This window comes from Mesoplodon bidens (assembly GCF_964165515.1).
Source record: "Mesoplodon bidens genome assembly, chromosome: X".
NCBI lineage: Eukaryota > Metazoa > Chordata > Mammalia > Artiodactyla > Ziphiidae > Mesoplodon > Mesoplodon bidens.
The window spans coordinates 85,576,092-85,590,503 of NC_138163.1; the positions used below are offsets into that span (position 1 = coordinate 85,576,092).

The window sequence follows — 14,412 nt, forward strand, 5'->3', positions numbered from 1 at the left end:
TGGGACTCGGCTGGGCTGAGAATTTCTGACACTTGGGCTGCCCCTGTGGAGCCCCAGGGGCCATCAATGCTGCGGAGCAGGAGGAGAACAAACTATATGGTGGGGATAACATTCCTTGCACTCCCTACTTCATTGAGCTGCTCAAAAGAAACAGAGACAAAAAGTGCACTGTCCATTGGAAGAGAATAATAATCTAACAAACACTTAATGACTGCTTACTTTGAATTAACTCTTCTCTAAGCATGTTACTTATATTAATTCATTTAATCCTCACAAGAATCCAATAAAGTATATACTATTATTGTTCCCATTCTGTGAATCAATAAAAGTGAGTCACAGAAGGGTTGAAGAACTTGTCCAAGATCATAAGGCTAGTAATTGGCAGATCAAGTTCCAAAGCCAGTCTGATTCCAAAGCCTTGATCTTCAGAAAGGCTCACTGCCTTTCCAAAGATGCAGTGTAATAATCATTTCTCTCACATGAACAGCACTTTTCACTTTACAAAGCTCTTTTCTAGCTATAATCTTGTTTGTACCCTCTAACAACCCTGGGAAAGGGATACTATTACATATCAGCATGTGGTGGAATGCCTTTGACAGCCATGCCTTCTGCACACCACCTTCAGGTTCCATCTCTTTGCTCTGACCCTTTTCCTGCCTCTCACTTCCTCTCTCTTGTTTTCTATTCAATAAATACCTGGTCCTGCTAGTTTCCTACTCTACTGCCATTCCTGCATACTGCCATTATTATACACAAACAGGCCCTTTATGACCTGCCTTCTTAGACTAATTTCTTACCATTTGCCTTCTCATAATTTAGGTTCTAGCTATTCTGAAAAACCCCCAGTTTGCTGAACACACACACACACACACACACACACACACACACACATATACATCATGCCTCTAAATCTCTGCTATCTCTGCACAGGCAGCTGCCTGTCCCTAGAATGTATTCTTTCCTCCCCGGGCTTTCCATCTGATAAACACCTACTCATCTTTCAAGTCTTCACTGAAAGGCTACCTCCTCTGTGATGCCTCTTCCAACTCATCCAAACAGAAGACCTAGTGATTCTTCTTTTACCATCTTGCTGAATCTTAAGTAGTTCCGTCCAATTATAGCACTCATTACACTGTACTGGAATTTATCTATGCACATATCTGTCTCCTCCGTAAGACTTAGAACTTCTGGAAGACAGGGACCATTCCCTTCTTATTCATCTTTTCCTCTCTAGTATATAACACAGTTCAGATATTTGAGTAGGCGTTTGAGAAATATTAATTAGACTTAGGACCCTCATTATATTCATTTTATAAAATGAGAATTATAGATGAACTCCAAATTACCTCCCTTAAGCTCAGAGAACAGAGGCTCCCAGATGCTGCCTCCACATAGGTAGAACAGATATGTCTATGTTCTCCTGGAGGTTTCCAAATAGTTGGATACTTAAAGCATCACCTCAGAGCTCATCCCCTACCAGTGCCTCATTTATCTTCTCCCTAACAGATCCAGAATTATCTGAAATTTTGTCTTAATTACGTTACTAGGAATGCTTACATGAATTTGGATAATGCTTCTAACTTTCCTGATGATGACCTCATTTAACCCTCACAATTACCCTAGAGTGTGGGCAATGTGACACTTATTTTTCCAACAAGGAATCTGAGGGCCAGAGAAGTTAACTGACTTCCCCAAGCTCATACAGACTGTATGTGGCCGAAATGGGACTAGAACCCAGGTGTTCTAATTCTCTTCTTCAGTGCGTTTCCTATACTACTGCTGAACAACACAGCTCAAGAACTACCAATGTCATGAGTTTTTTCTTAGCCATAGGCTCAGGTCTGAAGTCTACACTATCTAGACACATTGTTCTGTTTGGTTGGTTCTTGCCACACACACACCCTATTTACCCTTTTTTTCCTTTAAGTCCCAAGACTACCAGACATCAGGATGCTAGAGTTCCTCACATCACCACCCTTGACTGCCATCTTATCTCCCAGGCGTGTGCCTCACATCTTCACAGGAGCTAGTCTGCTAACAGACTAGCTGGAGCCTCAGACCCCAGAGTATTTCCCGCCTGAAGCCCTTCTGTAGCAGAGAATACCTGGGACTGATTCTTTCGAGTAGGAGACAAAAAAACAGGGTCAAGCATGGAACATCAAAGAATCTCTTTGGGAGGGGGCCTGGGAGCTTGAACCCTGAACCCCTGGGGTGGGAGGCAATGCGAATCAAGGAAAGCCTTGGTTGGTGAATGTGTGAATATGAGGGTGCATGGGACGATGAGGATTAAACTGTACAAATACCAAGGAAGCCGTCAATACTGATTATTTTTCCCTCCCTGAGATGCCAGAGAACTAACAAAGACGAGAAAAAGGGAAAGCTTAGTTTGGCTGTAATACTAATTAACGGTCCTTAGTGACAGCTGCTTAGAACTCAAGCCTAATTACTGTATATGCATCAACAACAGCTGCTTCAAAAGCTGGGCATTAGAGAACAGAGTTAGGTATTGTAATCAGATTAGACCTATAGGAAAATTAGCCCGCTAATGCCCATCCTTTGAAGCAGCCTGCTCAGATAGTACGGCTATCAAGGGATGACTTGAGGAAGCAGTAGTTCCAGCCTACAGGTTTCCTTCAACATACATTCATTCACTCAACACCTATTTGGCACTGCATTAGGCTGTTTTGGAGAAACAGAGAGAGGTAATGGTTTCAGGTTATGAAACACACCAAACAGGTTAGGGAGCAGAGGCTAACCTGAGATTCTGTTTTCTCACTAGAATCCAATCAACATCATTTCTTAGCAATCTTCAGTAGAAACCTACAGTCTCATGTCTAGTCTGGAAGAACATACCCAAAGAAAGGTCAATTAGGAAATCTTTGCTGCTTTATTGCACCTGACAGCCAAGGTCTTCAAAGAAGACAATTCATCTATGGGACCCATGAATGAGCTTCTAGGAAAAACTAGTGGCAGCTTAAAATGATTTTAGTGGTTTAGCACTCAAGCTTGATAATAATGACCCACCATTTACAGAGCATCTTCTATGTTTCAGCTATTATACTAGATGCTCTTTATACCTAATTTCTGTGTTGATAACAATCTGCAAGGTAGCACTTGTTCTACCATCTCTACAAATGAGGAAACAAGTACTGCAGACATGTGATTTGCTCAAAGTCACACAACTAGTGTATAGCTAGGATTCCAAGCCCGATACACCTGATTATAAATATACTGTGTACATACAGTCTACTCACCCTCCCTCAATAGTTATCATTTACTAATGTACCAGGTGCTATAGTAGGCAATTTACATATACCATCACTATCACAGAAAACTTCACAACAAAATTGATCTGAGTAGGTTCTTAGCACAGTGCCTCTCAAAGGACAGGAACTCAATGTGTTCAATGAGCAAATAACTTGAATTAGTATAGGTGATTATTGATAATATGAATAACAGTTCTAATGAATGTGGTACTTGGCTTTCTTTTGAAACTATTCTTTAAATTACTCAGGGTCAGAGATTATTTCCTTAGACAAGCTAGATGGTGAACTGATATGAACTTGCAGACTTGTTAATATAAGGAAAAGGCTTCCCACCCTGGAGGTTAGGCTGAGGAAATCCAGTGCCTCCCAGTTGCACAAATTGTGCCATAATGCTTTGCACCAGCTTATTGTTAAGACCGTCAAACTAGAACTCAGATGGTGTGAGCCCAAGCTCTGGCTGCATTTGTTAAGTGCCCAAATGGAACAAGTTAATTAACCTCTCTGAACCTTATAATTTGAAATGGGAGTGAAAGTCCTTATGATTCATAGGACTGGTATGAGGATTAAGTGGAGTCATATATAAGAAAAGGTTCTATCCTATAAAATGAGACATTAAGCTGTCTGGAAACTGTTTGGAAAGATTAAACTGAATCTCTGTTAGACACATGACATCAGGACACCCAGCTGAGTAAGTGATAAGAATTAAAGCAACTTTTTCTTTTCTTCCTTTTTTTTTTTTTTTTGTATTTTTTCTTCCCTGTGTGAACTCTCTGTTTTCAGCACAGTGTATATGCAGTCAGAGTCCTTGGGCGTTCTTCCCAGGGATCTAATTGGCTAGTCAACCACAGCTTTCCAAGCTAGGAAGGTGTTAGGGACAATCTGGTAACTGTAACTGGGCCTTGTGAGTTGGAAAGACAAAAAGGGGACTTGACAGTCAACGTGCAATGTCTTCCAAGGCAGCAAGTCCACATTATGACCCAACTGGCCTTGGATAAAGTTTTGGTCCCTCACTGTAAAGCCCAAGGCTAGAGAACTACAGGGGTGCTACATAGACTATGGGTAGAGTTGGATGAGGAGGGGATTTGGAGTTAGGAGGGGACGTGGGCTCAAGTTCTGGCCCTGATACCTTCTGAATGTGCAACTGTAGGCAAGCACATCACCTCTCAGAGCTTCAGTGTATTTATCTATAAAACAGGGAAAAGAATCCTACTTTACAGGATTCTTATGAGGATCAAATCAGGTAATACATATGAAACTGCTCTGTTCACCATAAATTCCCATCTGATTGACAGTTATTATTAAGTGGCAGGTTAATCTTTGACTCCACAAGGAGAGGTTTGGTTGTTGATGTTTCAAAAGAATCTTTCAATCATGGAAGTTTAAGATTAAGAGAACCCTTAAAGAGTTTATGCTTCTCTTGTTTCCCAACTGTGTTCCCTAGAGCACTAAGATTCTGCAAGAGGGATCTGAGGCTTCTCTAGTGTTAATGAGGGAGAGGCACTGGCTTTAAATCAACCAGCTCCACTTGGATCTGTGTACCATGTTTTTGAGAAATAAAGAGTTTGGCTGCTAAAGGAACGTTTGTGAATTGTTGGATAGAGGATCTCTGGGGCTTCTTTAAGCTCCAATATTTTAATAATCAGACCTTTCCAAACAACAGATGGCCAAGAGAGGAAGGGAGTTCCCCATCACTGGAGGTATCCATGCAGCAGTTAGAAAAACACTTCATATTTCTTTCACTATCACCTAATGTTTCTTTCCACTATGATGATGCTAAGGTAGTTTATTTTATTTATTTATTTATTTATTTTCTTTTTTGGTCACATGGCATGGCTTGTGGGATCTTAGTTCCCTGAGTAGGGATCGAACCCATGCCCCAAGCAGTGAAAGCATGGAGTCCTAACCACTGGACTGCCAGGGAATTCCTTAAGGTAGTTTAAAGAGCACAAAGAGTTCCTTGAAGTAAAACTGGAAAACCATCAATTTAGTCCAAACCACTTTTCACACATTGTACAGATGGAAAAACTGAGACCCAGAAAGGGAAGGGATCACATAATGAGTTACCAGCAGAGCTAAGACTAGAGCCTAACTGTTCTGACTCCTAACCCCATGTTCCTTCTATCATACCATATTATAAGAGTTCCCATGGTATAGGTTCCAAGTAATATTAAAGACAGAATATCAGTTAGGCTCAAGATTGTCTTTGGGGTGAACCTGTGTGTGTACATATAGAAGAGCATCTTAAGGCATATAAGGGTATGTCTATGTGATCCATGATTATGGGAACATTTGCTGACTAAATCTGTGGGTTGAACATAGAAACACGGTTGCTGTGTGCTGATGTGAGGCATGTGGGATACTCGATAATGTTGCTATTCTCCTTGATTTCTGAGTTTCCTTATTTTTAGTGTAGGGATTTCTACCAATCTCTTCCCTCACAAGGTTATGGTGAGGATTGCATGAGTTAATGGATGGGAAGCAAACAGACATGGTGCTTGGCCCAAAGGAGCCTTCACTAAATATGATCTCCCACATCCCATGCCCCCACTTTCCTTACCAGGCAAGGCCTTGGCCCACTTGACCACGTGTACAAGTTGTCTTTCACCCAGTTCATTGAGGCTAGAGAGTAAGGCTGCAAAGGAGTCAGGCTGGTTGTTGTCATGTCCAGCACACACCACACCTGGCTCAATGGCTTCCAGGACATTCAGAAAGATGGGCTGACACTCATAGCCTTCAATATGTGACACTGTCAGCTTCTGGGCTGGCTCCTCAGTGGGGCTGGTGGCGCTGGACGCCTCCCCTTCCTCCTGTAGTTTCAGATTCCCAATTTTCTTCAACTTCCGGGCTATTGGGAAAGAAGGGAAACTTGGATTTATTATCAGTGGCCAAAAACACAAGAGCACAGCTACCCTGTTAGAAAAGCTGTCTGAGCTAAGAAAACAAGGATGTTCATTCTCCCTAGTCACAGACTCTAAACTCCTTAAGGACAAGTGCTCAGTTTAAACACTGGTTAAATAAATGATTCATCATTCTAAATTCCTCCTAACTCAAACTTTCATATCTTGCTTTCTCTGTGATCCTCTTGCCAGACAGACCTAGTATATCCTTCGATTGGGCTATGCCTAAATGCAGTCTCCAGTATTCATACCTTGGACCTTAAATTAAATCATTTACTAATATATTCATGATTCACTCATTCGTTCATTCAACAGACATCCATTGTTAGGCCTTTGCTTTTGGGTGGTGCAAAGAACATAGGCCCTAACCCAGTTCAGTAGAAGAGAAATAAATGTCCACTAACAATTCTAACAATTAGAAAATGTCAAACTTGTGAATGTTACAACAGGAGTATTAACAAAAGAGGAAGAACAACAATCTCTCTGCATAGGTGGGGTCAGGAAATGTTTATGGTGATATATGACCTGGACCTCGAAGAATAGTGAGGATTTCACCAGGCAGAGAGGAATGGAAAGGGCATAAACAAAAGCACTGAGTGTTTAGGGGAAAAAGAGACCAGTGTGGCTGGAGTGTATATTGTATATGTGGGGAGACTGGTTATTTATGAGGTTGAAAACAAAAGTGGGGTTTGACTTTAAAGGAGCATGTATATCATATTAAGAAATTTGGGCTTTATAACACAGATGATAGGCAAATACAGAATGTTTTAAATCAAGGGAAGGTTGTACTTGTGTCTATGTCTAGCATGTCTAGCAGATTGCTAGGGAAGGAGACTAGAAAGGCAGATCTGTTGGAGAAGGACTAGACTTATCATCTTACTTCGGGGTCAATGAATGGGAATTTTCTGGTGTTGCAGCATTTCTCACTTCAACTATAACAGCCCCAGGTATTGTCAGACATTTACACTTCATAGTTGAACATACACTGTAACACATATATTGATTTTCATCTTTAGTAAAGGGGAGAGAGAGAAGCTGAAGTCTGAAATCCCCAACTGTACCAAAGAAATAACAGAATGTCCCTACCTTTATAATCTGCCTGTAAAACGGGAACCATCCATTAAAAAGGATGATAGAAATAACATTATTTTTAAAAAACAAGAATAATCTAAAACTCAAACCTTAAGAACCATCCTCCCCCTGTACTCTCATACACACAATTTACAGGTCCTTGAGCTTCCTGATGTTTACTTTGTGCTATTTTCCTTAGCATTTATATTGGCAGAAATATAAATAATTGAAAAGGTCATAACTCTGAGATCTAGCATAGGCACCGGGACAGACCATAAACCACTTTATCTCTAATCCCTTTAAAATAATAATAATAATAAAATTTAAACGGTATAAAACAAAGAGAGAAGCTGATTGCTCAATTTTAATGCATAAATACAACAAGACCTGTTGCTGATCTCTTTCTGGCTCCTGCAAATAAGAAGACACTTATCTGGAACTGACTTTCAGCTCTAATTAGGAAAATAAGTCTTGCAATGCAAACTCCAGTCATAGTACAACTCAGTAAATCAATGAAAGAATGAATCACATGTTTGGATCAACAACCAGGGTAGAGGAGGAGAAAATAGAGGGTTTGGTGGTGCAAGAAAAGCCCAGAGAAGAACTCAGGGTAAAATAACAAGGAAGCCTGGAAAATCAACACAGAGTTCAAGATGACCTTGTCCAACAATCACTTCTGCAAGGTTTGGGCACAGTCAGTAATAAGGAGATATGCACACCCACTGTCAACTCCCACCTCCCATCAAGGGCACAAGCTGGAGGTATGGGCAGGACTAAGCTCATCTTGTCCCAGAGCTACTGGCATGGCCCCTAAAATTTTTTGTCATCTGGGGAACCCATTACTGACATGGGCTCATGTAGGCAGCTCCACAGACTGGCAGTGACTTCTGGATCTGCTCCCCTGGTACAGGTTCTAGAGGTAGACATTCTCTTCCCCACCACTGGTACTTTCTGACCTTGGGCTCAGAAGTTGCCAGGCCATGTAGTCCCCCTTTCAGCCTGGGAGAAGACAGAGATATAATTAGCCTTATGCCTGAGGGAACTAAGAGATATAAGGTTAATTATTTTTTCTGAGCCTTCTATATACTTCACTTCATAAACATATCACTTAATTCCACAATGGTCTTAGGAGGTGAGGAATATTTCCTATCTCTGTTTTGCAAGTGAGTAAACTGAGGTAACACAGCTATCAAGAAACAGAACCTAAAAATCTTAACTTAGTCTGACTATAAAGCCAATGCTCTTTCTACTATATCATACTGCATCCCCAAGGAGTCTGAAGCCCTAAACCCTACTTCTAGCCCAATAGAGTTGAGGAGTAGGGCTAGGGTTATATCCTCCCTGCCTTACACCCTCACCCGTGACTCTAAACTTCAGTAACTAGCATCAAATCCAGAAAGGAAAAGGCAGAAGCTATGAGACTCCTCTAGTCATTTGCCCAAAGTAGAAATAGGTTTGGGGAACTATAGTGGCTTAGAGATTCATAGCATGACAAAATAGGAAGGGTCATTAGAACTCATCACATCCGGGGGTTCACAGAATTAATATACCTTCATTGTCTACACAAGTAATACAGTGTGTGTGTGTGTGTATGTGTGTGTGTGTTTATAGGAGAATGGTGGGAACTCTGGTGAACTGAACTGAATGCTTTACCGCCTTCTTGCCCCCGCAATGCATGTGCAAATAACACACACACACACATATACATACTCCTAGAAGGCGTTCATATAATATTTTAATTTCTTCCTAAAACTCTTCTGTATCCCAAAGTTGAATTCAGGCCTTAGCCATTATTCCAGGACTTCTGTTGTTAATCCAACATTTCAAGTCAAGGATGGAGAGCCTGAGGCCAGAGTGAGTGTGGTCTCCTACTGTCAGAGCAGAGACTAGAACCAGGCTCTTATTCCTAACACAGAGTTCCCTGTACCACACCAGCTCTCTTTTTGAGTAAGTTAGTCATTTCTACTCTATCTCAGTACCTGCCTCTCTGAACTCCTTCTAGATTTGCACTGTCCAACACAAGAGCCACTAGATGCATGTAGCTACTTAAATTAAAATTAATTAAAATTAAATAAAATTAAAAATATAATTCTTTAGTCTCACTAGCCACAGTTCAAGTGCACAAAAGGCACATGTGGCTTATGGCTGCTACAATGGACAGTACAGTTACAGAGCATATCCTTCATCTCACAAAGTTCTGTGGAATACTGTTGTGAATCTAGACTGTTCTCTGGGGCAGCTGTCCCATTTGTCATGCCCTACTCATGCTATTGATTAAAAAACAAATCCAAATGAATTGTATATAGAAGAATCCATGGGTTTTTCAAAAAGGTGGAATGACACAGAGAGGAATTGGTGCTGGTGCAATCAGCGTGGTATGCTCTGTCACCTTGACTCTCCCACCAATGACTCAGATCTCAGTGGGCTGATGACTCGTGGACCTAATCAAACTCATTACAAGAAAGATCAATATGTGCAGAGACTGTGAAGAGAATCTATCAACCTAAAATAATTCTCCTTCTCTGCATAGTGCTAATGAAAACTTGGCTGGTATTTTCATATCCTCCTCCTCTAGACCTATATGGCATCTGCTTGAGAAAGAGAATCCACATTCCCACTTGCCTCCAGGACCTGGGTAACCTGCTGTCCCTGCAGCCACGGTGGCCCAAGCTGCACCAGGTGTTCTGGCCTCTCTGCCTGAAGAGGGTGACTGTACTGAACATAATTGAAATCAGATTCCATTCATTCTGCCGGGGGATCCTCTGTTCTCTCTGTGCAGCAGAGGCCAGCATGTTGCTAGACAACTTGGAATGCTGGACAATGAGGCTTGCTAGTCTCAGCTGTTACTCAATGCCCAAGGCCTTGTTTTCATCCATGAAGGCCACCCCCACACCCCTCCTGTCTCCTGCACCTGAGCCCCAGAGTCATATCTAACTCTTTCATGTGAGGTACAGGCTTGTCAGGCCCCTGTGTTACCACAGAGACCCATTGGTTTGCCATGATGAAGCCAGGATAAAGGGAACAGTAAAGGTTGATAGTTCTAATGGTGTGTGAGTTGCTTTGCATCTCATCACTGTCTTTCAATCGTAGGTCAAAGCAGTGACAAGAAAGGGACATTGGCAAGGCACATCCTTGTCTGTACCTGATATTTAGGGGAATAGAACCCTTGAAAACATGCCTGGATCCTGCTGTCTGGACCCTATAGGGAACTGACTTTTCAGCATAGTGGCATTAGACTCCTACGAGGGCTGTCTCTACAGCAACAGAGAAAGATTTTTCCAATCAGGTTCAATGGTACATCCCTCAGGAGAAGTAGATGTGATTAATCTGTAGCTTCTATAGCCACTATGACCATTAGGCACTATTCCAGCCTCATTCACTGCTACCTCAAGACAGAGGTTTTCTCATCCTTGGGCAGGGGAGAGGCAAGGTGTGGTAAAGTTTACAAAGTCTTAGAAAATTCAAGTTCCTCTCCCCAAGGTCAAGGATGTTTCTCTTCCTTGAATCTCACCATGGAATTTGAAGGATAAAAGAATCATTTCCTGTGGTAGGTATACTTGATGGCTACCAATATTCCCAACCCCTGGTGTACACATACCTTCTTCCAGTTATTTAGTCAAGCACCAATATAGGTGTTGTTATAAAAGGATTAGGTAGATGTAATTAAGGTCACAAATCAGTTGAATTTTGAGGGTCATTATCCTTGATGGTCCTGACCTAATCAGATAAGACTTAAAAGGGACTGGACTCTTTCTGGAAAGGTATGCACGGAATCAGGGTGATTCAATATAAGGAAGATTCTCTGTTGCAGGCTTTGAAAGTGGAGGTGTACACATGGCAAGGAATGAGGGCAGCCTCTGGGAGTTAAGAGCAGGCTCTGACAGACAGCCAGAAAGGAAACAGAAACCTTAATCGTACAACTGCAAGGAACTGAATCCTGCCATAATCACATGAGCTTGAAAGAGGACTCTGAGCTCCAGATTAGAACAAAGCCCCTGACCAATAGTTTTATTTCATCCTTGTGAGACACTGAGCTGAGAATCCAGTCATGCTGTGTCAGACTTCTTTTATTTATTTCTTTATTTATTTTTAAAATTTATTTATTTATTTTTTACATCTTTATTGGAGTATAATTGCTTTAAAATGGTGTGTTAGTTTCTGTTTATAACAAAGTGAATCAGTTATACATATACATATGTTACCATATCTCTTCCGTCTTGCGTCTCCCTCCCTCCCACCCTCCCTATCCCACCCCTCTAGGTGGTCACAAAGCACCGAGCTGATCTCCCTGTGCTATGCGGCTGCTTCCCACTAGCTATCTATTTTACGTTTGGTAGTGTATATATGTCCATGCCTCTCTTTCGCTTTGTCACAGCTTACCCTTCCCCCTCCCCATATCCTCAAGTCCATTCTCTAGTAGGTCTGTGTCTTTATTCCTGTCTTACCCCTAGGTTCTTCATGACATTTTTATTTCTTAAATTCCATATATATGTGTTAGCATACGGTATTTGTCTTTCTCTTTCTGACTTACTTCACTCTGTATGACAGACTCTAGGTCTATCCACCTCATTACAAATAGCTCAATTTCATTTCTTTTTATGGCTGAGTAATATTCCATTGTATATATGTGCCACATCTTCTTTATCCATTCATCCGATGATGGACACATAGGTTGTTTCCATCTCTGGGCTACTGTAAATAGAGCTGCAATGAACATTTTGGTACATGAGTCTTTTTGAATTATGGTTTTCTCAGTGTATATGCCCAGTAGTGGGATTGCTGGGTCATATGGTAGTTCTATTTGTAGTTTTTTCAGGAACCTCTATACTGTTCTCCATAGCGGCTGTACCAATTCACATTCCCACCAGAAGTGCAAGAGTGTTCCCTTTTCTCCACACCCTCTCCAGCATTTATTGTTTCTGGATTTTTTGATGATGGCCATTCTGACTGGTGTGAGATGATATCTCATTGGAGTTTTGATTTGCATTTCTCTAATGATTAATGATGTTGAGCATTCTTTCATGTGTTTGTTGGCAGTCTGTATATCTTCTTTGGAGAAATGTCTATTTAGGTCTTTTGCCCATTTTTGGATCGGGTTGTTTGTTTTTTTGTTATTGAGCTGCATGAGCTGCTTATAAATTTTGGAGATTAATCCTTTGTCAGTTGCTTCATTTGCAAATATCTTCTCCCATTCTGAGGGTTGTCTTTTGGTCTTGTTTATGGCTTCCTTTGCTGTGCAAAAGCTTTGAAGTTTCATTAGGTTCCATGTGTTTATTTTTCTCTTTATTTCCCTTTCTCTAGGACATGGGTCAAAAAGGATCTTGGTGTGATTTATGTCATAGAGTGTCCTGCCTATGTTTTCCTCTAAGAGTTTGATAGTTTGTGGCCTTACATTTAGGTCTTTAATCCATTTTGAGCTTATTTTTGTGTATCGACTTAGGGAGTGATCTAATCTCATACTTTTACATGTACCTGTCCAGTTTTCCCGGCACCACTTATTGAAGAGACTATCCTTTCTCCACTGTACATTCCTGCCTCCTTTATCAAAGATAAGGTGACCATATGTGCGTGGGTTTATCTCTGGGCTTTCTATCCTGTTCCATTGATCTATCTTTCTGTCTTTGTGCCAGTACCATACTGTATTGATTACTGTAGCTTTGACTTACAGAACTGTGAGCTGATAAATGGGTACTAAATATGAGGTAATTTGTTATGCGGCAGTGGAAAACTAATATACTTTCCTTACAAAATTGGGGTATAGACAAGTCTTTGGAATCAGAAAATCTTGGATTCAAACCCCAGCTCCATCAATTACTAGCTTAATAACTTTGAGCCCATTGCCTAGCTTCTCTGAGATTCAGTTTCCGCCTTTGTAAAATGGGGGAGCCGCTTCCTGCTTCCTAGGTCACTTATGAGAACTAAATGAGAGAGAATGCCTGGCACGTAGTGAGCCCTCCAAAATGATTTTCTTCACTCTCCATACATTCCTAAAGAGTAGAGACTGACTGGATTACAGGAGACCAAACTCAGACATGGGGAAGAAGGGACAGCAGGGTTAGCAGAGAAGCAGATATGGCAGAGGAGGGAAGGGAAGAGTGACACATTAGGAGATGAAAAAAAGTAACTGAGTTTCTTCAGCATATAACTGCCTATAAAACTGAATTCAGGTCTTAAGTGTAATTCTAAATGCTAACTAAACACAAAGGTACATTTGGTGCAGAGCTTCAAATTATTTGTGAAACCAGACTAGGCTGTACTTATGTGAATGTCTGAAATTATGTGTGTGTGTGTGCAGGTGCTTATATATTATAATGCTTAAATGTATGGGTCATGAACTCGAATATCTTCACTAGTCAGGCAGATATGCAAATGATCTAAAACAGCCTAGTGAACATAAATAGGGTGGGCTGGGGACAGGGAAAGTGATTGATGCCCTGCCTAGGGGCAATCTAAGACTGTTTGTACTGGACAAACAATTCTGCAAGTCAATTTTGGCCTGTGGAAAACCAATTTGTGGCCTCTGGCTTAAATCATGCCAACCATCTTTCCATCCACTAGGATTAGAGTCAGGGGATTTCATTGTACAACTTTAGGTTTAGATATTCAGAGGAACACTGGATTAAGATCCAGGGGAGCTCACTGTATGATCTCCAGAACATCCTTTTCCTTCTTTTGCTCTTAGTTTCTTGATATATATACAAAGGTTAGTAGTTAACAGCAAAAAGTCTGGAGTCAGACTGTCTCAATGTTAAGCCTGGCTGTATTGCTCACTAGCTGTGTGACTCTGGGCAAGACTTAGCCTCTCTGTACCTCAAGTTCCTCATCTATAAATTGGGGATAACATTAGCACCTAACTAATAAGGTTGTTAAAGAGGAATATAGACACTGTGGTGGTGTCTCAGAGTAGAGGGAAGATTCTCCACCACCAGAAGAACCCTCCAAGACTGTAGCATGGTGAAAATTTTCACTGTACTTAAGGAGGCAGAATGCAATGATGACATCAAAGTTCTAAAATGTTATTCACAAGAAAGGGCTTTTTATTATTGATGGTGGTATTCACATTCTTATGGGATGTCTGACCTTGAACATATCCCTTGATTTCTCCTACACCTCAGTTTTCTCATCTGACCTGACTACTGCATAGGACTATTATTTGGAGAAAGTGAGATGATCTCAAT

The 14,412-nt window shown here is 41.1% G+C and overlaps 1 protein-coding gene across 1 annotated transcript in view; it reads right to left on the minus strand.

Moving 5' to 3' along the window:
- Positions 1-14,412, minus strand: part of AR (androgen receptor) — a 184,689-nt gene that overhangs the window by 13,705 nt on the left and 156,572 nt on the right. Inside the window, exon 4 of the mRNA XM_081222444.1 lies at positions 5,824-6,111. Within this exon, the coding sequence (XP_081078570.1) occupies positions 5,824-6,111 (288 nt within the window). The remainder of the gene's footprint in view (positions 1-5,823; positions 6,112-14,412) is intronic.